Here is a 23,441-nt window from a genome sequence, read left to right as displayed (position 1 = left end):
AATAAATTTTAATTATAGTTTAGCAATTTGATTTGTTTGTTATAAATTTAAAATGTAATTTACACAATACCTATACACAAACTATTATTACTTATCCTTCTCCGGATATATAATTCAATTTTACACCTGCTCTTTGGTGCTTTTAAAATGGAAAATTAATTTAATTATTTATTACTTAGTATCTGAATATTATTAGTTAATATTTCTTTTATTATAGATGAGATAAAAAAATGTTTCAAGAGATGAAAATATTGTAGATTTATTCATTCAAAACTTTAATATTATAGTTGGATAAATAATAAGAATGTTTTGATTTTAGATAATAATGTGTATTTTTTTATATGTACTTGAGTTTAACATCATTTTAGATTGTATTAAAGTTTACTTACATATTAATCAGAATTATAATTTGTGACTTAAGAAAAAAAAAATTTGTTAATTAAGTGGACCAGTAAACCAACCCGTTTAACCTATCAATCCGTAATGGGCTAGACCAGATTCAAATATTTTTTACTCACAAATAAATAAATCAGATTAGATTGATTCACTAAATGACTAACCCATAGTAAACCGGACCAAACCACCAACAGCCTGTTTTAACAAGTCTAAATGATATATGCGTGACCATCAATTACTTCCATAAACTCATATTCAACGAGGTAATTCACTCTAAATGAAAGATCCAATTAAATATCTAGAATTGTGTTTTATTAAATTGGATATCATTTGATTAAGTTTGCGTTCGTTTTTATTGATAGAGTAAATAAGCTAAGAAAAAAAATGTTAAAAACATAAGAGTAATCAATTAAAACACAAAAACTGAGATATTATATTTTCTTCAAAAAAAAAATGAAAAAAAGTATAATATATAAACAATTTGTTTTTAATATAAATATTAATAAAAAATTAAATTATTTTTTTATTAATATTTATGTATTTCTGTATTATAATAAAATAAATTATTAAAATATATTTAAATAGATTTTATTTTTCAATATTTAGTATGGTATTTTAATGTAATTCTTAACATTTGCTCTCAATTTCAATTTCTATTTTAGTTAAAATTATTCATTTTGATTCTTTGGTTAGATTTATATTCACCATAACATTTGTCTTTTTAATTTAGATATGAAAATACAAATGAATATGTATATATTCGTTCTATTATTGTCCGGTTTTTGTTCTCATTTCAAATTATTAAAATAGATAGTTTATTAGATAATTTAAATAATTTTTATATTACCTTTCTTTTATTTAGTTTCATATTTTGTTTTTAAAGCGCGTATTTAAATTTTTTTCTTACAATTGTTTGTTCTTTATTCTATTGTTATTTAATATTTATATAATCATAATTTTATTATTGATATTTAATATTAAAGAAATATATATAATAATAAATATCTGAAATATTATTATTGAATATATTATTTGTTTATGATTTTAATTTTTGTTAAACAAAATTAATATTTGAAATAATAAAGAGATGAATGTGAGTACCAAATACCAATTTCTCTACGGAGATAGGAATGATGTGAAACTTATGTGAGAATTGATTTGAGAATGAAGATGAAATTTTATCTCAAAGATGAGTACATGATAGTTAAACCTACACTTATCCCATCCGTTGTCAGTATCTAGAAATTATTAATTTTACATAATTTATCATAAAGTTACGGAAAACATTCACTCATGTTATCATGAAGGCTTTGACTGAATTTCATAAAGATGGTGGATGGCCAAGGGGCACAAATTATTGTTTCATAACTGTATTATCAATACGGGATAACCTTCAGGGACTAAATAGGTATAAACTCATATCTTTCCTTGGAGCTTATATAATGTATTATTCATAGTATTATCCAATATATTAGAGAAAGTTATTACTAAGTTCATGTTAGTTCTTTAGAAGAGAAAGGTTTACTAGGAAGACTAGAGCTCAATTCCGGATTAATATAATTTTTAATCCAAAATTTTAAGACAATAAGTTTATAAACTTTTATTATTATGTAGTGTTTTATTTTTTTTATTTTTATCCAATATGTAATTTAGACTCACATTTAAACTTTTATGGATATTTCTCTTAAGGATGAGTCCATTCCACTACATTAGTACCCAATCAACTTTTGGGGGTAGAAGCCTACTTGAGAAAGTTTTAGTAACAAATGAAATTGTAAAAGGACTAAGAAGGAAAAAGAGAAAATAAATGCATACACTTTGATACATAATGAATATGTTGGATGAGAGGATGCATAAAATCAACCATGACATTAGTGCTTGTCAACAGAAGTCCTAATGAGAAATTCCATATGTCCAAAGGTCTAAAGACAAGATGACCCACTAGCTCCATTCTTGTTTTTAGTTATGGCAGAAGAACTTATCTCACAAGCAGTAAAAAACAATTGTTACCACGAGTACAAGTTGGAAAAAAGAACTTGATAGTTGATATATTTGAATTTTGCTATTGACACATTATTCTTTGGTCCTAAAGATGTCTTATTGGGTAGAAGTTGTCTTATCAGTGATGAAAGTGTAGCCTGAATGACCGAAACACCAAAAACTGGGTTCATGACTTTCTTGCACATGTTGGTTTTAATATATAAATCATTCAAAACTAGACCAACCCTTTTAGACTCTTTTCCCAACCACAATTTCATTTTACAGTTTATAAGCACCATGACCTAATATGTATTTTTGAGTTTACCAAACATTAGCACGACAGAAAATTACCCCAATATAAAAAAAAAACGAACACGCGAAAATTAATGGCTATGATAAATACCACTCATATAATTGCACAACATATACTACAATAGACAGTTTCCGTCTAAGGTCACAGGATCCAGAGATTATGTTTAACCATGAGAGCCCATAAATATATACATGCACCCATTTTCTCAAAAAACATATAAAGTCACCAAGGTGCTTCGACTTCTCTTCGAAATTTATTGTGATAATTTTCAGCTTTGCACTTCAAACTCCCAAGATAAGCACCAAAACCATTACATGCTCCCTTCAATTCTTCGAGCTTCTCTTCTATGTTCCTTATTTCATCCTCTGCTCGACTGTACTCGTTTCTAGAGGCCAAGTACTTTTTGGCCTCTGAGACATCATTTTCCTCGTAAGCAATGCTAACAAGCCGGCGTAACCGGATCCTTAGAAACTCAACATTCATACCCAGATGCTCGAAGGCTAGCAATGTTTTGTCCCAGTTAACAAATTCAAAACGTGGGGTGCATAGCATACTAACCTTTATGGCATCTGCAATGTTCACAGTTTCAGATATAATTCCAGCAACCAGCTTATAGTTCATGCCCTTGATCAGATTCTCATGAAGAAATGCATGCTGACTACAACATAGTCTGTAGTACTTGTTTCTAACATCGTCAGGGAATTCAGCATCTATTGACACTCCGTCAACTATGACGCTAAAATTTTCAAAGCCTCTCACATCTTCAAACTCAAGCATTTTAAACTCCTCCATAACTTCTGAGAGAGCTTCCTCACTATCATTTTCAGATTGTTGTTCTACTGATGGCATAACCTTAGGTCTCAATCTCGACAAATTTACCTTTTTTTTCTTTTGGATATCAAGTGGGACAGTTTTGCCCTGTTTTCTCTTTGAGCTATTGCATGTAACATCAGTATCTATGTTATCTTTGCCTGAGAGCAATCAGAAAAACAAAGAATGCATAAATCCACGGTCATTCATGATTGATAAATCAAAAGAAAGTAAAAGCATAGAGAAACAAGTCTTGCCTCCCATTTTTCGTTGTTTTGTGCAGCTATCAAGATTCAGAAAGGCCCCATCCAGTTCCCTCGTATTATTAGCTCTTATTATATAAACCTGAAAATCAAGTATAACAATAAGTGGCATGACCTAAACAAAAGCATAAAAATAAGTTCTGTTTAATCAATATAAAGACCATTTTCATTTGGATACAACAACAAAATCAGCTTTTACAAAGTAAAGGAAAAATGGTAGTATGAAAGTTAAAAAAGAGAAAAGCTTTTTACTAACTCCAGCTATTGTCCAAAAACATACAATAAGTGTTTTGCCTTTAAAGAGAGAGAAGATAGTATAATGACCCATTCCCCCAATACTCAAACAATGATTCTTGGGCATAATCATGGACTCGAACACTCTTTAGCAGAGATCCAGAGGATAGTTGTCTTAATAATCAGGGAGAAGTTGTCATTGTAACAGTGCCCTAATTCACCAAGAAGCTGCATTATTGCCACCATATGACCTTCTATACAGCTCCAAATGATATTAGGAAAATAACCATAGTAATCAGGTATGGCTATCATTTTAGCAGTACCAAGTTTGCCTGGTACAAGCCCCACAACTGTTGCATATGGCCTCCTAAATTTTTCTTTAGTTGCAAGTGTTCCCTCACTAAAATAACACGTATAACACACCAACAGAAACACACTAGTCTCAAGAAAATAAGTTCTGTCACTTTCACAATCTTCAGAGAAAGCATATATGTTCGTTTTCTTCCTATTTTTATAAGAGAGTGGTTAAACCCTCCAAATCAGTTAGGGACTCATGATTGATAAACAATGCCATTGTTACCGTTTTATTCATTGCAACATAGTCTGCATGCTCTAATCGAAATGTGAATAACCATTTGAAAACTTTAAGCAAAAAAATAAAAACCATCACCTTAAATTTGGTTGGTCCAACTAATTGGAAGACCACCGCATCACCCTCCTGCAATTTGTGCACAGCAGAAAACTGTCTCCATCCAGCACTCAATCCCATCTTACAGGCAATAAATTTTGTATTGTATTCTTTACCAGATTCATCTTCCAAAACGATTGTTGTATCCTTATCCGGTAAGTGTCTTTTGCAGAAGGCCACAGGAAGGCCCTGCAAAAAGAAATCAGAAGACACAAGAGTGAAACGTAATGAAATAAGGTTTCTAAAATAGAAGTATTTTTTGTTTCAGTGTATCAAGATACTACTCACCATCCAAAAGCAACTAGCAACATGTGATCTAACTAACGACTTCACAAAACTAGGAAATTCTGGTCTCAAATTTGATTGGACATCCTCTGCTTGAAGAACTGCTGATGACATGACCTCACCACGAGAGGATGTTCCTTCTACTGCAGCCTTCATGGAACTGGAAGCAAATACCATGCTCAAATTTTACCGTAATTAAGTCAAGTAAAGGAGAAAACTATTATCTAAACAGCACTATGCAGATTTACTTACCTTGAAAACTTCTGAGCCTCAGCAGACGTTGCCTGTAGAAGCATTTGATAAAATAATAACCCAATTAAACTTTAATTTTCAGTTAATTGTGCATTTAACTCATACAGAAGTTGTACAATATGAAGAGTGACTGATTTAGAATTTACAGTACACTTACATAATAATGTCTAAACTTGGATTTAAGAAACGAAATATAATGGTATTTAGATATTATTATCAACAAAGTTTAAGTTGCCTATGTTAATAATTCAGATCATTGTTTTTCTGCAACTATTTCAAGTTTTTTTTTCCATCACAATTTCCCTGAAGACAGACATAATACTTCTATAGTATTATCCCTTGCATCATCACAAGTTCAAGTTTGCAGTTCCATCTTCTCTAATGCAAACATACAACGTGTTTGGATACACATTTTCAACCAAAAAAGTCTCTTCAAATTCCTCAATGAAGTATAAGCTACAATGGAGGCATATTGATTGATACCAAATCAAACACTCAAATACTCCCTTGTAGGGGACAAAAATAACTTTGCTTGTCAAACATATTGGTTTAGCTTTTAGAAAGTCCTCTCCCTATTGCTATAAAAGAACCATGAAGGAAAGGAAAAATTGCACGAATTCACGGAAGGCAGAAATCTTAAAGTCCAACATAAAATCCAACACGAAACATAAAATAAATAAATAAAAATTCTTACTTGCTTGGTCGGACTATTATTCAATATTTTGTATTTGCTCTCCACCACCTTGTTTTGTTTATCCTGCAAACAGTGCAACAGGACTTCGACTCATCACTAACAACTCAGAAAAGGAGGCACAGAGAGAAGCCTACAACCAAAATCTCATCTAGCTTGGCCATATACTGATAATATAAATCAAATTAAAAATAACTACTTTATATCAAATGAAAATTTGAAACTATGTAAGGTCAAGAAGATAAATGAAAATGCCCACAAAGCCTTTGTTCCCCAACATGCAAAACATACATTAAATTTAAAAAAAAAAAAAATTGGGACATTTTGTAAACTATGTAGATAGAAGATAGAATAAAACCATGTTTAAAGGAGAGACTCTGGAGAAGTGAGATTGAGGTACGCCACCATGCAACTCCTCCCCATAATATGCTACAGTCACAGCTTGATCATATTGTGGTAGCTCCACCACATCCCTCCTGTTCGCACGATCGCGGTTCCTTTCATCAGTAACCACCATTTTCAACCTTATTAGATAGTCCCTTTTCAGTTTCAAATGTGAATGAAAGATTTAAACACCACCACCTTTAAACAAAAGGAGAAAAAAGAGAAAAAATTTTACATCATGGATGGATCGGTTGACCAGCGAGAAAAAACAAAATGAGCCACTACCGTTCGATACTGTTGGATCCACCACCTTAGATGTTGTGTCTTTGGGTTGGTGTTGTCGTAAAAATTGGTTGGTAATTGACAACCAGAACTTCAGATTTTGCAATGGAATGGAATACAATGCAAGAACATAGAAAGATAGATTTTAAAACCACCTTCAAAATATGAAATATGAGATGAGAGAGATAATCAACAGTCTAACTACCTCCTTAGCATTCCATGCTCAAAATATTTAGGGATTGTATTAAATATATAAAAGAAAGTGATTGTAAATTAATATAAAAATCTAAAATAGTGGTACACTAAAAAAATAGCTTGAAATCCAAACAATAAAATCATAATATTAAAAAATAAAATAAACATAATAAAAAATATACAAAATAGAGATTTGTATTATATTAATAAAAATAATATTTTTAAATATTATGATTCACGAAATACTTTCTGGCTAATTAAAAACACAATTTCATGATATATAAAACACACTCCACCCATCACATGTAAAGGGGCTAGAGTTGTCTAAACGGAATAGAGGAAAAGGTTTAATAAAAAAAAGAATAGTTTAAAAAATATATATGAAGGAATGTTGCAAAAATATGACATAATGGATAGTGAGGATATAGGATGTAATAATGGTTTAAAAGATAGAACTCATATAGTACTTTTAAATAAAAATGACATTTTAGAGATAATAAAATGTGTGTTGTATACACATATCACGTTCTAAGTATTAGTTGGGAGTTTCTTTGTCGTACATAGTCTAGTCGAATACATGTTAGTCCTGTAAGATGATATGTATTCAGATTGCGTCGATTTACCAAGTTAGTATAATCACCTCATGAGATAAATCCAAGATTAATTAACTCATTTTTTATTAGTAGGTAATTAGGTCAAATGAATCAAAGTCCAATCAGGTTAGACTCAAGAATTCTAGTATAAAAGACACATTTTACGAATTATATGATTACATTTTGTTCTGACATCAGACTTCTCATATCTAAGACTGACTTTGACATCAGAGTGTCTTTTGCATGCACCACCTCCCCCTTTGTTTGAGACTAAAAACGAGATACTCTTGAAGCTAGGACCGGAAACCCTTTAAACTTGTTTAGGATGCTTTATGGGATATATTTCGACCACTTAAGAACAAAATATAAAATAGTAAGGGAGGTATAATTACATGCTAAGAAGGTATAAATATTAAAAATAGCTTAAGGCGAAAATAAAATAAAATTGTATGTTAAAGTTCCTCTTATTTTATAGCCATATCTTAATTTGTTCCTTCTTTTTTATTTTCCTTTTCCTTTCAAAATTTGAAATATTCATGAAATTAAATTTATAATAATTTTAGCTTATATTATTTTAAGTCAACTTAACTTTTTTTTAAATTTAAATCTATATATTTGGATTTAAAGCTTTGACCAAATTTGAATTGAATTTAAATGGGATTATTTTCTAGATTTTGAATATTCGAAATTAAGGTACATCTAAGTTAAGTCAAGTTTGTTGAAGACAAGATCAAGTCAAATTTATTTAGGTCCAAGGTTGAGACAAGTTGGTTCAGATTGAGTTTGCCAGTTCAAAGGTCGAACCAAGTTGACCAAGCCAATTATCGAGCTGACTCACCTTGGTCATGCTAAGTCAGTCTAGCCTGAAAAATCGAGCTGAAGGTCAAGTTGAGTCGATCCAAACTAGAGGTTGAGACGACTCAAACCACGCTAAAGGATAAAATGAGTTGGGCCAACCGAAAGTCAAGATGAGTCAGTTTAGGTCAAAGGTTAAGACAAGTCGACACAAACTGAACTTTAAGGCAAGTCGGTTTGGGCCTATGTTGACTCAAGTCAATTATGGCTAATGGTGAGGTGAGATGAGCCATACCCAAGCTAACCCAAGTGAACCATACTCATGTTGATACAAATCAGTCTAGGTCCAAGTTAAGTCAATTCAGCTTGATCCATGACTAATAAAGCAAATAATCATGTTGATACAAGTCAGTTTAGATCCAGATTGAGTCGAGTTAGCTTGATTCATGTCTAATAAACCAAATGATCAAGTTAATTAGATCGATCTTGGATTTAATCTAATTGATATATTAAATCCATTTTAAATTTCATTAAAACAAATCCAAACTTAATTAATTTAGTTAAAAATTACGGATAACAATGCAGATCGCCTTGCATTTTTTCGTAAAAAGTGGGTCAAGCTGGCTTACATAAGAAATGCAAGCTAATTTCTCTAGCCCGCTTCGCATAATGTTTGATGGGTTTGTAGGCCGACCCTGAGAATTTTGATAACTTTATTTTTACTTAATTAAATTAGTAAAAATAATAATTTATGTAAGCCCATTTCTTAAAATAAATAATATTCATGATTTTATAATTTATAATTTTTAAGTGCAAGTCTAAGAAAATAGAAATGATTTTGAACTGGACTAAAATAAGAAAAGAAACTTGGATGAGAGAGCTACTTTTGGATTGACTTAATGTGAATGAGTGAGCTATTTTTAGATGAAATAAAAAAAACGCGAATGGATAAGTTGCTTAGAAGAAACTCATACAACATGTTGTGCTAGTGTTGTTGAATTTTAGGAATTTAAGTCAATATCAACTAAGTGGAACAAATGTATATTAACCCGTCGTTGGCCTGCAATAGCTAGCTGCAAATTATGTGAGATAAACCTAAGCGGACTAAGAGATTAAAATAATTGGCCTTCTCCACACTTTTTGTTAGTATTGCAAGACAACCCACGTCACCCATCTGCATTGTTATTTAAATTAATGAACTCAATCTATTTTATTGAATCTATATTAGATGTTGAAGAATCTAATTCGTGCTCAACCTTACTTAAAGGTGTTGCAATTTGGTTGAACCGTTTAATTGAATTGTGCTTTTTTTTTTTAAATAACCATCAAAGAAAACACGAAAACTTAACCCTAACGAAATCATCATTCTCTCAGTAGTCTTTAAACTTAAGTTAGAGATATTAAAAGCCTTGAATAGCCTGTAAATAAATATATTTTGGGTGGCTTTCTAAACCTTTGCAACATCAATTATGTGTCTTCAAATTAAATATATTCCTTTACAAATAAAGGGTGCGGAAAAACTTTTAGGCAATAGCATTATATAATATCATTTTATGTACTTTATTGAAATTTACAAATATTTCATATTTCATAATTCTTTATTGTCACACTAGATGCGCAACGTATAAAGTTCATTAGTTGCTTGAGTTCATCATTTTATGAATATGAAGAACACCAACTTGTCATGGATTCACGAAGCATGAATCAAATAGAAAACTTTCTTATGCATGCTTTAGTTGCATACATTATATATTATTCTATCGAATTTTTGACAAATGTGCTATCCACACACTGTCATACATAATTCTTTTCCTCTTTAGTTAGACGTTGATCATTTTAAAATAAAATAAGTTTCTAGTCATTGTTGTATTTCAAATTTTGATATTTTTTAATATTTTAAAAAAATTATCCATTAGTCTTTCGTTTATTTTTATTATTGATAAATAATCATGAGAAAAACTGAAAATAGACAATAAAAAAAAACGAATGGTCACAAAGACTGATTATGGGAAGTAAACATCAATAAAATAGATAAAATTATTTAAAATGATTAAAATTCACTTAACTATAAAGATTTTAACCCAAAAATAACTATAATAAACTACAATACACCGATACTTCAAGTTAGGTCACGGATCTGTGTCAAATAGTTTAGGATACTTTACCGATATTTATCAATAAAATATCTAATTTATAAAGCAATAACACTTTTATGATGACAATAATTTTAATACATATGATTTTAATTTGGATTCACATAATAACAATATATTTATCATATTTTTAAGAATTATATATTGTACAATTTCAATATACATATATAACGTATCATATCTTACTATTTTCAAAAAAAATATATCGACATATCGAATACAAGTCATATGTACATGATATGATAAATAATAAGAAATATCTTTCATTTATTTATTCATTTTATTGTCATGTGTGATGCTTAACCTTCACCAACCATAAAAACAATAATTAACAAACAATATAATGTGTTTGTTAAATAGGAGTAGATATCAATATATGCTTCGTCTGCTTAGTAATGAATTTAATTTTGTTTAAGTAAATTAATCATTAATTAAGTTGGTGGTGAGAGTTTTTATTACCTTCTTTAATAAAAGGTCAACAAGATAAGGTCAAAAAATAGTTTCCGTCTATTAAAACAAAAAAGTCGATGTTCCAGAACTAATACACTATGACGGCTTTCTTTGACCCATTTTGCATACCTTGCATTATGCATATGAATTATTGTTGTAAAAGAACAAAAAAACACAAAAAGTTATACCTTCCGAATTATTATTATTTTATAGTTTGCAACGTGATTACATCTTTAAGCACGTCTTAACACAGCATGCCTAAAAATAATAGACGTCGAAGAAAAAATGTTAGTAAAATTGTAATATATTTACCATCACACTTTCTAAATATATGATTTGAAATTTATTATAAGTCATACATTTTTTTAATTTTCCTTTCTTAAATATATATTATATTAAAATTGGCTTTCATTAAGTTTGAAATTTGTGATTATTTTTTCAACGGCTAAATTACTCGGAACATAACCAATTTGGTTTCAAAATTTTAAAATGGTACCCATTTTTAAGTTTGTCTCAATTTAGTACCTAAATTCGTAATGTGTATCAATATAGTACCCTCTGTTAAGTTTTCACAAACGCCCTTAAGCGGGCCTGAGCTTTTTCAAGCTGTTCAATGGCGTTTTCCTATAATTCTTCTGAGTTTCGAATAGTTCTCCAGATTTTCTGTTTTCAATTATCTAATAAATCACGTCATGAAAGTAGACTCTCTTTCCATCCATTTCAAAATGTCTATGATCTCTTCCCGAACCAAACATGAATCTTTCGATTCATTTGGCTCTCACACTCAATTACTTATCGGAAATTTACCAATTTTTTATGTAATGAGCCTATCATCTCTTCTCTATTCAAAGTGAAAACAATTACCAATATAAGACCAGAATATTCGGAGGACTCTTTTGACCAAACAAATATATGTCAACAAAGTTGTTTTTTTATTCAAATCCAAAGACTTCTTTTGAATTTATACATAGGTCATCCATTGATTACGCATAGTACAAATGGGAGGTTTAAATTCACTCGTTTTTTATTTCTCGCCATAAATAGGATTCAAGCCATTTTTTTTATCGACATGAGTGTTTTATATCGAAAAAAAATCGAATAATTTTTTTGAAACCGTTTCCTTTCTGTATTAATATAGCGGTAGAAAGAGTACTACACTGCGTATAGTCCAAAATTTTTAACTATGGTAATAGTCCAAAATTTTTGGTAAATAGAGAATCAAAAGTGGATTACCAATAAAGCGCAAAATACTATGGTTCTTTAAGATTTTTCTTAATTTATTCAAAAAAGAAAATGAATTCAGAAGTAATTCGCGGGATTCTGCACATTTTCTTAATTCTAACTAAACTAAAAAGTGCAGTTTGGTTAAATCCAATTTATTCTTTGAAATAAACAACTCGCACACACTCCCTTTCCAAAAAAAAACCAGTAGACCTTACACTACACAAAGATTTATTGGATTTGTTCTAAAATATCAGTATTAAACACAAAACATCCGGCGGATGGCCAGGAGCCCAAACAAAGGAAAGAATCGGTTATATTTTTCATATGATCTCATCTCCTCTTATGAATAGACTAATTATCTTTCTAATATTCCTATTAGATAGATAATATAATAATCTAATTGGAATATATAATTATAGAATTTGATATAATTTGGATTGGTCAATCAATTGGAAGATTCCCTAAAAGAATGATACTTCTTAGAATTAGATACCAGTTCTTTCATCAATTGCAAAATTTATCTAGTTTGAACACTTTCAAAAAATTATCTTAAAAGAAATAAAAGAGGGGTTCATTGGACTAAACAAAAAGAAGAAAGAGGGTGAATAAGTATGTGAATACCTTTCAATTAGTCCTTCTCTTATGTTCTTATCTGAACAGATAAAGAATTGTAGGAGTGAATTATTAATATAATTCGAAAAAGGAAGTCCACATATGTATTTTTATCCTTTTAGGATTAAACAAAAGGATTAGCAAATAAAAGTGCTAATGCTACAACCAGCCCGTAAATTGTTAAAGCTTCCATAAAAGCCAAACTAAGTAATAAAGTACCCCATATTTTTCCCTTTGTCTCTGGTTGTCGTGCAATCCCCTCTACAGCTTGCCCTGCGACAGTGCCTTGACCAACCCCAGGTCCAATAGAAGTAAGCCCTGTGGGCAATCCAGCAGCAATAACAGAAGCGGTAGAAATAATTAGATTCATGAGAATTTCCTCGTAACCTACATATAAAAGAAAGAAATAGTTAATGATATAATGAACTAATAAATTCTGACTTCATTTTTCAATTACCAAGACTTTTTCAGTTAAAGTAATTAATAAAAATAAGAATTACAAATTGAAAATAATAGTTATTAAACGAATTACTTCGAGATTTCTTTTTTCGTCTCGAACTACATAGTTTTAGGACGTGATAAGGTACCTGCCAAGTGTCATTGTCTTAATTTCAACTTAGTCCCCATATATGCCTATTTGTTTTAATTTAGTACCCATATGTGTTTATTTGTTTCAATTTAGTACACGTTCTATTTGTTTCAATTTTGTCTGAATATTTTTTTACAAAATAGAGAAATATTGTGTCTCCCTTAAGACCAAATTTATTATTTATATAAATGTTATATTTATATTTGTTATTAAAAATGACTTATAAAATTAAGTATTGAAATTTATATTGAAGTTAATAGTAAAAGTCATGAATAACAAATTTACCAAAACTTTGTTATTCATGGGTATAACAAATATCAATGTAACAAAACATAAATCTTTTAGTAAATTTAATATAAATTTCAATACTTAATTTTATAAGTCATTTTTAGTAACAAATATTAATATAACATTTATATAAATAATAAATTTTGTCTTAAAAGAGATACAATATTTATTCATTCTAAAAAAAAGTATATTTGAACAAAATTCAAACAAATAGAACATGAACTAAATTGAAACAAATAAACATATATGGATACTAAATTGAAACAAATAGACACATGTGGAGACTAAATTGAAATCAAGACAATGACACTCAGGTACCTTGCCACGTGTCACTAACAATGTCACGTGTCACATCAAGGATTTGACACGTGACCATTTAAAAAAAAAAATTAAAAAAAAATTTTAAAAATTAAAAAAAAATTAAAAAATTAAAGAAAAAATTAAAAAGTTAAAAAACCAAATACTGACACGTGGCAAGTTACTTAATGGCGTTTGTGAAAACTTAACGGAAAGTACTACATTGATGCACATTACGAATTTGGATACTAAATTGAGACAAACTTAAAAATGGATATTGAAATTTTGAAACCAAACTGAGTATATTCCGAATAATTAAGCCTTTTTTCAACTAATTAAATTGTCTATTTGGAATATGAGACTCCAAACATGTAATACAATAAAAGAACAAACATCAAAACAAAGATGGAATCTCAAAACTTAAGTCGACAAACCTTTCTTATGTTAAATAAGGCATTTTAATATTACTATTAGTTAAGTCCTGACGATATGTATAATAACTATGTTTGACCTTCTCGTCCTTGACTTTCTTCACAAAGCTAATGTTTTATTTTAAAAAATAAAAATAAAACGAAGATGTTTAAAGCTGAGATTATTTTTTCGTTTTTGTAATATACAGTTACTATATAAGTAAAAATATTTAAACATTTTTCAAAAACTATTTGAAAACAAAATTATATTTCTACCAATCATTTCTTTTACAAAGGGAGGCTAGGGAATATCGAAATATTCTAAGTATACTTCATGTTAGACCATCCAAATGTTCATCTCATAATTGCTCACAAAAGAAAAATCTATAAAAACATTTCATTAATATTTATTTTAAAAATTAGAAACACTTATCATCATTTTAAGGGTTAAATATTAAGAAAGATTAGATCTCATTTTCCGTCGTGGGTAAAAAGTTAGAGAAGAAATAAGTGCACTAAGAATATTGCTGATTCAAATAGCCAAACAAAGTGCACCACGAATAAGCTTGTGCTGTAGCAGAGTTCCAAAAAGCCTCTGATATTGCCAACAAGTCTTTGGTACTGCAGATATATGGATAGGCTACAACATTTTTCAATGCGATAAAGTAGTAATAATGGTAAAATACTTTATATGGCAAAAGATAATAGCTTATGAATAGAAATCACCACCTACAAAAACTATAACAAGTTCATGCTAAAACTGGGCTTTTGTTATGACCAGGATCTGCAGCCCAATATAAACATATCCGCCCAACATCACGACGCTTTTGCTATTTCTTGGGAATAAAATAACCCAAAATTCTTAACAAAAAAAAAATCCACCATTTTAAATATAATTTTCAATATTTAAAAATTTTCACGAAATAAAATCACAATCTCAACCCAAATGCACGTTTGTTGCAACATTATATTATTTGAGGAAAATTTTGGTAGGGATAGAAAACGAGTCGCTTCAATCTATTTTGGTCCGATTCGTCCATCAAATAAAAAAATCAATAATGATAACCTTTCCATATACAGGTTGGACTAACAGATAAAGTCTGATTAACCCATCACTTCTTTTCAATTTTTTTTCAATTTGTTTATATATATATATATATATATATATATATATATATATATATGTGTGTGAATATATGAATATTGAAGGTATATTTAATCATATAAAATATTTTTTAAACTTTTAATAGATTAATTAATATAATTATTATATTTATATATTAAATTATTCTATTATAACTAATAATTAAAATTTAATTTGTAAATGTTAATGATTTAAATTTAAATTATAGTACTATTATATATTCACACCTTTAAAAAATATAATATAAAAAATTAATCTTTTTAATTTTTTTAAAAAAACAAGTTGGGTTGGACTAGACGGGTAGGGACAGAACGGACTGACAAGTTAAAATCTTCAACTCAGCTTGTCTCTTTTAACATGGACAGACAAACTGACCCGTTAGGGTCAACCTGTTTCGCCATCCCTAAAATTTGGCAAAGATATCTTTTATGTAAAATTTTATAATAATAAATTTGTAGGTCTTTTTATTTTTATATTGTTTATCTTACTCATATATATATCTAATGAAAGACTTCTAACTTAAATTTTAAAAAAATATTTCTCAAGTGTGAGTCACTTTCATGTTGGAATACTTCTATCTCAAGAGAAAATATTAAAGTAAGAATATTTTAATAATGATCTTAATTTTATATTGGCGTTCTATAACAATAAACACTTTTCTTAAGTGAAAAACTTTTATTATAAAAAATTCATAAATTCTAAAACAAACTTAACTTTGATATTATAATATTAGGTTCACAATAGCAATATAAGAATTCATAACTAAAATAAAAGATGAAGAAAGGAACCAAACAAACAATCAACAATAATGTAATTTTACTAAAGCAAATAAAATTACAACACCTTTCTCTCTAACTCTAAAGAGAAAACTATGACACTTTTTTCTTGAAAATAGGAAAAACAATAATAAGGAGAACTTTAAAGAAAATAATTTTGTATGCATAACTAATAAAACAACGTGCTTCTTTTATAATAAGAAAAGTAAGCATCAAAGTATAATTCACTTATTAGGGGTGTCAAAATTTTGGTTGAATTACTCTTTTGATCCATATTTTTAGACCAAAAATATCAAGTTGGTTCTCTAGTATTTTTTAGTCTCAATTTGGTCTCATTTTTAAAATCGATTTTTAAAAATTGACACAATTTGGTTCCTTTGTTAAATTTCTTGAGGTGAAACAATTTTTTTTTTCAAAATTGACACTATGATTATGTCAATTATACTAACAAAACAAACCATTCTTATTTACAACTTCAATTTTTATGTAAAAACATTGATATAATTCAAGAAATTTAACGAAAAATGATCAAATTGCATCATTTTTTCAAAAATCAAAACTAAATTGAGACAAGAAAACACTAAAAAACTAACTTCATATTTTTGAACAAAAATAAAAACTAAAAGAGTAATTCCAATTTTTTATATAAACCAGTAAAAGCATTGTATTTAAGTTTTTTTATGCTAATAAAAAAAATAAAACTATAATTATTGTTATTATTATAATTCTAAAATTAAATATAAATAATTTTTTATAGTTTTATAATATTTAATTTTCATTTTATAATAATTAATTTTTAAAAGTAGAAAATAAAAAAATGGTTAAATTAAGAAAATGATCACTTAAAAGATAATATTAATAAAATAATTATTTTTATTTATAAAAAACATTTAAAAGTTAAGATTGAAAAATAAATATAGACAAAAAAAGAAAATTCTTTATATATAAATATAGATGCATAAATTTTTTAAAAATATATTTAAAATTATATAAAAAAAAAAATAGGGGCTATAACCCTTTGTCATGACTATAGTCCGCTACTGCTCTTGTATCTCATATAAGAGATTACTTTTTGCAAGAGTTTTCATACCTTGCTCTGAATATTACAGAGTTAATAATTTTGCATCATCATCACTTATTGAATTGTTGATGCAATTATTGCATTTGAATATTGCAATGTATTTTCTAAAGCACATATAAATTTATCATTATCTTATGTGTTTTCATCACTATTAAATTTTCTAAGGTTGTTTTTAAGATTTTTCCTTCAATATGAATCTTACACAGGGGTGACAATACAAGCCGATCCAACTTGTTTAGGTCCGACTTGCATTTGTCCCATACAATGTGGATCGGCCGCTCCACCCCACATTTTCAACACAGGTTGAAAAGTTCGACTCATCCCGTATAAGTGCGGGCCCGCAGGCCATCCCACTTTTAAAAAAAAAAAAATTTATGATAAAACCTTCAATGTTCAAAAAATTGGAAAAAAATTAGGAAACTTTAAGAAGTTCACAAAATTATTAAGCAAAGACTTTGGGGAGTTGGATGATAAATTGATAATTCAACATTTTCATCATATTCATATTCGTACTTTAACATACGAGATGTATTCTTTAAATTTTGGCACATTAAAAAATACATAATACATATATTTTCTAGTCATACAAAAATTTAAAACGTTAATGTAAAAGTTCAAAAAAAAAATTAATAGACACAAGTGCAATTTTTGATGCGAGCTTGTAGACCAGCCAATACAAACTACAAGCTGGGCCACTGCGAACTTGCGAGTTAACTGTCTTAGCCCGGACCGACTATCGGTCCGACAGTTCAAGCCCATATTGCGAGTCCTAATCTCACGCCTTATATAGTTACCTAATAAATATTCTTTCTTCAAATCTTTCCGGATGTTGTACCTCTTGTAATATAAGTACAATATCATCATACATTTTTATTTTGATAGCATTGGCTCCGACACTTTTTAAGACATAATAATTTTGTATAAACATGGACCCACTTGAAATAGACTCATAAGTGTAAAAAACGATCCTAATGTATAATCATGTATCAAGTTTAACCTTAATCATCTATTCACCTATCCTATAATTGTTTTCTACTATTAATGTTAACTTGCACCTCTTACTTTTTTCTTGTAAAAAAGAAAGTTACAGACCCAAAAATAACATAAAGCAATTAAAACAAATATATTTTAAAATTGTTTCATGACATCAATTTAATTCGAAATCATTTTTAAAATTTGTGTACTACAAGTGCAACTTATTTTTATTGTAAGAGTAATTTTTATTTTATCTTATATATGGTAATGAACACTAATATAGCATTTGATTCAATAAATTGGACTAGAATTTAGAATTTATTATCTTTAGGAATGTTAATGAGACTGGTAGGATATAGATAATAGCTCTTTTATCTTTTATTTGCCAGATAATTATTCGCCTCATATCCGTTTTCATATTTATGTAAATATTCGTTATGCGGGTATCTATATATTTTTTTAATATCCACAGATATTCACGGGTATCTGCGGGTATTTACAAAAAAAAATATTTAACAACATATATTAACTATAAATTCAAATAAAATGCAATACATAACATTCATAAATTTCAAGCTAAGTCCAAAAAAAAAAAACTTCTTTTAAATAGTGTTGGATGACAATTTACAAAGAAATGAATTTTTTTTAAAATTAATCGATAAAAAATAACTCTTTCAAAATCAATGTATTAATATTTTAATCATGTATATTTATTAGTGTTAAATAAAAGTTAAAAAAATAATTTTTTTTAAAATTAATTAATAAAAATAACTCATTCAAAATGAATATATTAATATTATAATCATTTGTATGTTTGTTTTAATTTCTTTTTAATTTAAATTAAAGTATAATATATTCACGGTACATATTCTATTATATCCGTGTACCCGCCTTAACATATAGCTATAAAAAATATTCATTATCATTTATCCATTATTGACCGTTATTCACGTGTATCCGTTGTCTCCGTTTACATGTTTTACCCCGCAGAGTACATAATCTTTTGACATTCTTGTTAATAAAATAAACGAAAATTAATTGCGAGTTAAACCGGTACACAGTACTGAATAATTACTGAAAAATATAATAATTTACCAAAAAAAGTAAGAAAAGTTGGACACTTATTGTGATTTGTATAAATTAATTCCATAAGCTTAAACTATTTGTATAACTCATGGTCATTGTCAGCAGCCTCTGATTTGTCCTAGCTTTTCCGTGCTTATATTACTTTTTGGTTCCAAAGATTTTGAATGAATGATTTGTTTCTTGGCTGAGTTTTCAATTTTGTCATCTTCTTGCAACGCAAGTCTCTTTTGCCCTTTTATACAATTTCGTTTTTGACTTAACTAACTCGCCTCATTTCCTATGACTTGCCAATTCATTTTCTTCATATGCCTTCATAGCTTCGTTCCAATTTCGGTTACAACTTTCAACTTCCCTCTGTTGCAAACGTATTTCTGATCTTGAGCTGATCCTTTACTAACATGGATTTTCAAAGCTTTATGAAAGGTTGGATGAAGGCTTCTTACGTGGTCTTTGTGTTCCTCTATGCTTTCTTCCTTGGTGCTTTAAAAGGTGTTCTTTTTTCTTTTACATTTCTTTCACACTTTATGGTTCATGATTTAATGTTGACTTCTAAAAAGATTTGGTTTTTTCTTTCTTTTGCTGATTTACTCTCATGTTGTGAAATCTGAGGTGAATTGGATGGTGGGTTATTGAGTTTTTCTTTAAGTTCTGCAGGCATAGTCGTGGGTCCTATTGCTTGTCTGGTTCTTATTTTAGGCAACGTTGGGGTGATTCTGGCGCTGTTTCCTTCACATGTGGCTTGGACTGTTTATACCCTTTTTAAGTAAAATAGTTTCTACAGCTTCCCTTTTCTCTTTGTAGAATCAGCAATTCTATTTCATATGATGAACGAGGATGGTTTGTTTGTCTTTGTAGGATTCAGATGTTTGATGCAGCCTTGAAAGTTGCCATTTTTATTGCTTTGCCTGCCTTGTTTTGCTTGTGGTTGGGTCTAGGCATAGCGGGAAGCGTTCTTGTTGGAGTGGGGTATGGTTTCTTTACCCCTTGGGTTTCAACTTTTGAGGCCTTCAGACATGATAACGAGTCCAAGAAATTTTCTCACTGTATTGTGGTGAGTTTCTGAGATGTTCTTGCACTAATCAAGATTGTTGTTAAGTTTTATTAGCATGTTTTTACTTAGTGTAGAAGTTATTAGTTCATTTGTGGTTTCTCACTGAACTCAGGATGGAACTTATGGAACTATCAAAGGCAGTTGCACGGTGGTTAGGGATTTTGCAGATATGTGTTACCATTCATACCCAAGTTTCTTAAAGGAACTACGTGAATCACCTACCTCAGATGAACGTCAGAGGCTAAGGTAAAGGTCATAATAAGATCATTTACATATTAAATTAAATTTTGATGTAAATATTGTAAAAGATTTATATACAGTTATCTAATCATAGATTGATACGAATTAAAGTGGTTCTTTTTAGCTTCTTTTAACTCAAATGGAAATTCATACTGCATATTCATATATTGATTGAGTGCTTTGACTTACAATTTCTGTTTGCAAAATATTTAATTAAAGGAGTACTCTTTATGACCATTGAAACTTGTTTTATAGGTTAATTCATGTTCCTGGATGCGTCATTGTTGGGATACTGGGGCTAGTTGTGGAGATTCCCCTTTTCACTGCAATTGCTATAGTAAAGAGCCCCTACATGCTGTTCAAGGGCTGGTTCAGACTTTTGCATGATTTGATTAGCAGAGAAGGTCCATTCCTTGAAACAGTTTGTGTTCCCATTGCTGGTTTGACAATATTTGTGTGGCCACTAGTTGTCCTTGCCAGCATATTGTTGGCTATTATATCAAGCATTTTTTTTGGAATTTATGCAGCTGTTATAGTATGTCAGGTTTGATCACTTTTTTTGTTCTTCATTCCCCATTTCCTTTGCTGAATCTTTGCTTTTATCTAACCTTTTAACCTTCCTGTGGGTGTAGGAAAGATCTTTCCGTAGAGGTTTAGCCTATCTGATTGCTATGGTTGCTGAATTTGATGAATATACAAATGATTGGCTGTATCTACGGGACGGGACATTCTTGCCAAAGTACACATTTTCCCAATTAGTCTTCTTTACTATCTGCCATTTATTCCGTTAACATCAGCATCCAATTTGCTTGCAGCCAGGCCCCAGTATCGAAAGAGAAAAGCTTCTCAATCATCCGAGTTTTCTGTGAGAGGATCCAGTGTGGGTGGAAGCAGATTAAACACTTCGATGGACCCGCCTGCAATGTTTATGCCAAACTTAGCTCCTTCAAGATCTGTTAGAGAGGCCATTCAAGAGGTGAAAATGGTGCAGGTAAGCAGTTTTTCATCTAATGTTGATTAAATTAGTTTAAAACATTGGCAAATAGACTCTCCAATCATGTCACTTTAAATAGAAACTGTAAGTTTGGATCTAAATGTTGTTATGCTTAGATTACACAATTAGCTCAATGGATGGTGTCTGCCAAAGTCAAACCAAGAAACGAATAGGCTCTTTGGCGCATGTTAGGGGTAATGAAGAAACCTTGTTGAAGGATTTTATAATAATTATAAACAACAAAACAAAGAACAAGGTATCATATATCATCATCTGAGCAAGTCATGACTCAAGAATTTTTTATTCTGGTTTAATTATCAAGGTGATGCATGTACTATATTTTTTTATTTGTGCCAATGATTTTGATGTCTGGCTTCCACTGATTTTTCTGTACTGGTTTCTATTTTAAATAACCTACAGAGTTGGCATTTGGTTGATTGCTGTCTTAATAACTATATGACTACGCACTATGCAGCATAGCTATGAAATGGAATTGTGCACGTCTAAAGAAAAACTTGTTATCCAAAGGCTTTAGTTGACAATTTCCTTTACTACATCATCTTCCTGATCTCGTTATGCTTTTGTTGTGATTTCATTACTTGACACAATCTTTGTTAATGTCGTTTTTAAATCATAATATACAGATTTGGGGAAATATGATGAAGTACTGTGAGATGAGAGGCAAGGAATTATTGGATGCGAATGTACTTACAGGTGCTGACCTCTGTGAATGGATGAGGGGAAAGAATATAAATGAAGCTTCCATAGTTGGTGTTGGTTTGCCTTGTTATTCACTCCTACAAGCACTTATCTTCTCCATCAAAGCCAATTCAAGTGGTGTATTGCTGCTTGAGGACTTTGAGATTACGTATTTGAACAGGCCAAAGGACAAGTTGTTGGATTGGTTCTTCAATCCTGTGATGGTTCTGAAGGAACAGATAAGGGTGATCAAATTGGGGGAAGCTGAAGTGAGATACTTGGAAAAAGTAGTTCTCTTTGGATTCAACAAGCAACGCCAGGAGGCTTGGGATAATGGTGGTTTAATGACACCTGATGCTCTTAAAGCTGCCCAAATGGAGGGAATTTCCAGAAGGTAAGCGATCAATGAATTAGATGATGAATCTCTGCATTTTTGAGGATGAATCTCTTCACTCTATGAAGTATACATGATAATCTATTAAGTTGTTAATGAATGCATTGATTTTCAGGATGATTGGAATGATAAGAGGAGTATCAAAGCTGCCAACATACAGAAGGAAATTTCGTCAGATTGTAAAAGCTTTGATTGCTCATTCTTTGGAGAAAGACGTTTCAGGAAAGGCTTTAGCTACTCATTCAGGGGATGTATTAGATATTTGTGAAAAGGCTTTGGTTACTAAATATTTGGATTCGGAGAAAGAACCTTCTGGAAGATCCAATAGGTCTATAGTATCAGTTGCCTCCGATGAAAATGTTTGATTACTTTTGTTTTCTAACATTGTCAATTAATCATTGTAAATTCCTTAGATTGTTTGATAGATTGGTGTAATTTGCTGTACTTCAATTTTGGTTTGCTTCATGGTTTATAAACAGTTTGAAACATTTTCATTAAGGTTTCAGAAATATTTTTTAAAATTTGTTTGCAATTTTTCTTTTATTTATAAAATATATATTTCATTTTTTAACTATATTTATCTATGATATCTCATCTACTAAAAATGTTTATGAATTCTAAATAGATAGAAAATGAATTAATAAATATTTTCTGTCTGATTAATTCATTATAATTTAAAATAAAATTTATGATGTATTAAGTTTGTCACCCTGTACGTAGCAGCCATTCTTGCTGAGCTAGACAGTTTTGGGTTGGTTTAGTTTGGACTGGCGAACTGTTGGATGAAAGCCCATTAAGAATAAAAAAAGTGTTGCTC

General features: G+C 29.6%; 2 protein-coding genes across 5 annotated transcripts; one reads left to right on the top strand and one right to left on the bottom strand.

Moving 5' to 3' along the window:
• Positions 1–2,767: 2,767 nt before the first annotated feature.
• Positions 2,768–6,781, bottom strand: LOC114179673 (B3 domain-containing protein Os01g0234100-like). 2 transcript variants are annotated; one of them, XM_028066085.2, is made up of 8 exons: positions 6,532–6,781; positions 6,271–6,436; positions 5,916–5,978; positions 5,222–5,253; positions 4,973–5,129; positions 4,667–4,873; positions 3,757–3,844; positions 2,768–3,660 (listed from the first exon to the last, which is right to left on the bottom strand). In XM_028066085.2, exons 1-8 carry the CDS (start codon positions 6,534–6,536, stop codon positions 2,912–2,914), a joined length of 1,467 nt encoding a protein of 488 aa, XP_027921886.2. In that variant the 5' UTR covers positions 6,537–6,781; the 3' UTR covers positions 2,768–2,911. The 2 variants fall into 2 exon arrangements, with proteins under 2 accessions (XP_027921886.2, XP_085527214.1); XM_085671088.1 differs by having other exon boundaries at positions 6,271–6,409.
• Positions 6,782–19,427: 12,646 nt separating this feature from the next.
• On the top strand, positions 19,428–23,122 carry LOC114179871 (putative membrane protein At3g27390). 3 transcript variants are annotated; one of them, XM_028066356.2, is made up of 9 exons: positions 19,428–19,735; positions 19,901–20,009; positions 20,102–20,297; positions 20,410–20,543; positions 20,793–21,072; positions 21,170–21,276; positions 21,357–21,528; positions 22,176–22,624; positions 22,740–23,122. In XM_028066356.2, the coding sequence occupies exons 1-9, from the start codon at positions 19,645–19,647 to the stop codon at positions 22,987–22,989; spliced, it is 1,788 nt and encodes a 595-aa protein (XP_027922157.1). In that variant the 5' UTR covers positions 19,428–19,644; the 3' UTR covers positions 22,990–23,122. The 3 variants fall into 3 exon arrangements, with proteins under 3 accessions (XP_027922157.1, XP_027922156.1, XP_027922158.1); XM_028066355.2 differs by having other exon boundaries at positions 20,793–21,081; XM_028066357.2 differs by lacking the exon at positions 19,901–20,009 and having other exon boundaries at positions 19,433–19,735; positions 20,793–21,081.
• Positions 23,123–23,441: the final 319 nt, after the last annotated feature.

Source organism: Vigna unguiculata, chromosome 3 (genome assembly GCF_037176805.1).
Source record: "Vigna unguiculata cultivar grain cowpea cultivar isolate G323 ecotype 2 chromosome 3, ASM3717680v1, whole genome shotgun sequence".
Taxonomy (NCBI): Eukaryota; Viridiplantae; Streptophyta; class Magnoliopsida; order Fabales; family Fabaceae; genus Vigna; species Vigna unguiculata.
This window is presented reverse-complemented; position numbering and strand designations above follow the sequence as displayed.

Excerpts from the sequence above, each read along its gene's own strand:
- LOC114179673 (XM_028066085.2), bottom strand. Across the intron at positions 5,979-6,270 it reads GAGTCTCTCCTTTAAACATG|GATAAACAAAACAAGGTGGT; the intron begins GTTTTATTCTAT and ends CACTGTTTGCAG. Across the intron at positions 4,874-4,972 it reads TTGCTAGTTGCTTTTGGATG|GGCCTTCCTGTGGCCTTCTG; the intron begins GTGAGTAGTATC and ends TTCTTTTTGCAG.
- LOC114179871 (XM_028066355.2), top strand. The coding sequence starts at position 19,645 with ATGGATTTTCAAAGCTTTATGAAAGGTTGGATGAAGGCTTCTTACGTG. Across the intron at positions 20,544-20,792 it reads GATGAACGTCAGAGGCTAAG|GTTAATTCATGTTCCTGGAT; the intron begins GTAAAGGTCATA and ends CTTGTTTTATAG. Across the intron at positions 21,529-22,175 it reads AAGAGGTGAAAATGGTGCAG|ATTTGGGGAAATATGATGAA; the intron begins GTAAGCAGTTTT and ends CATAATATACAG.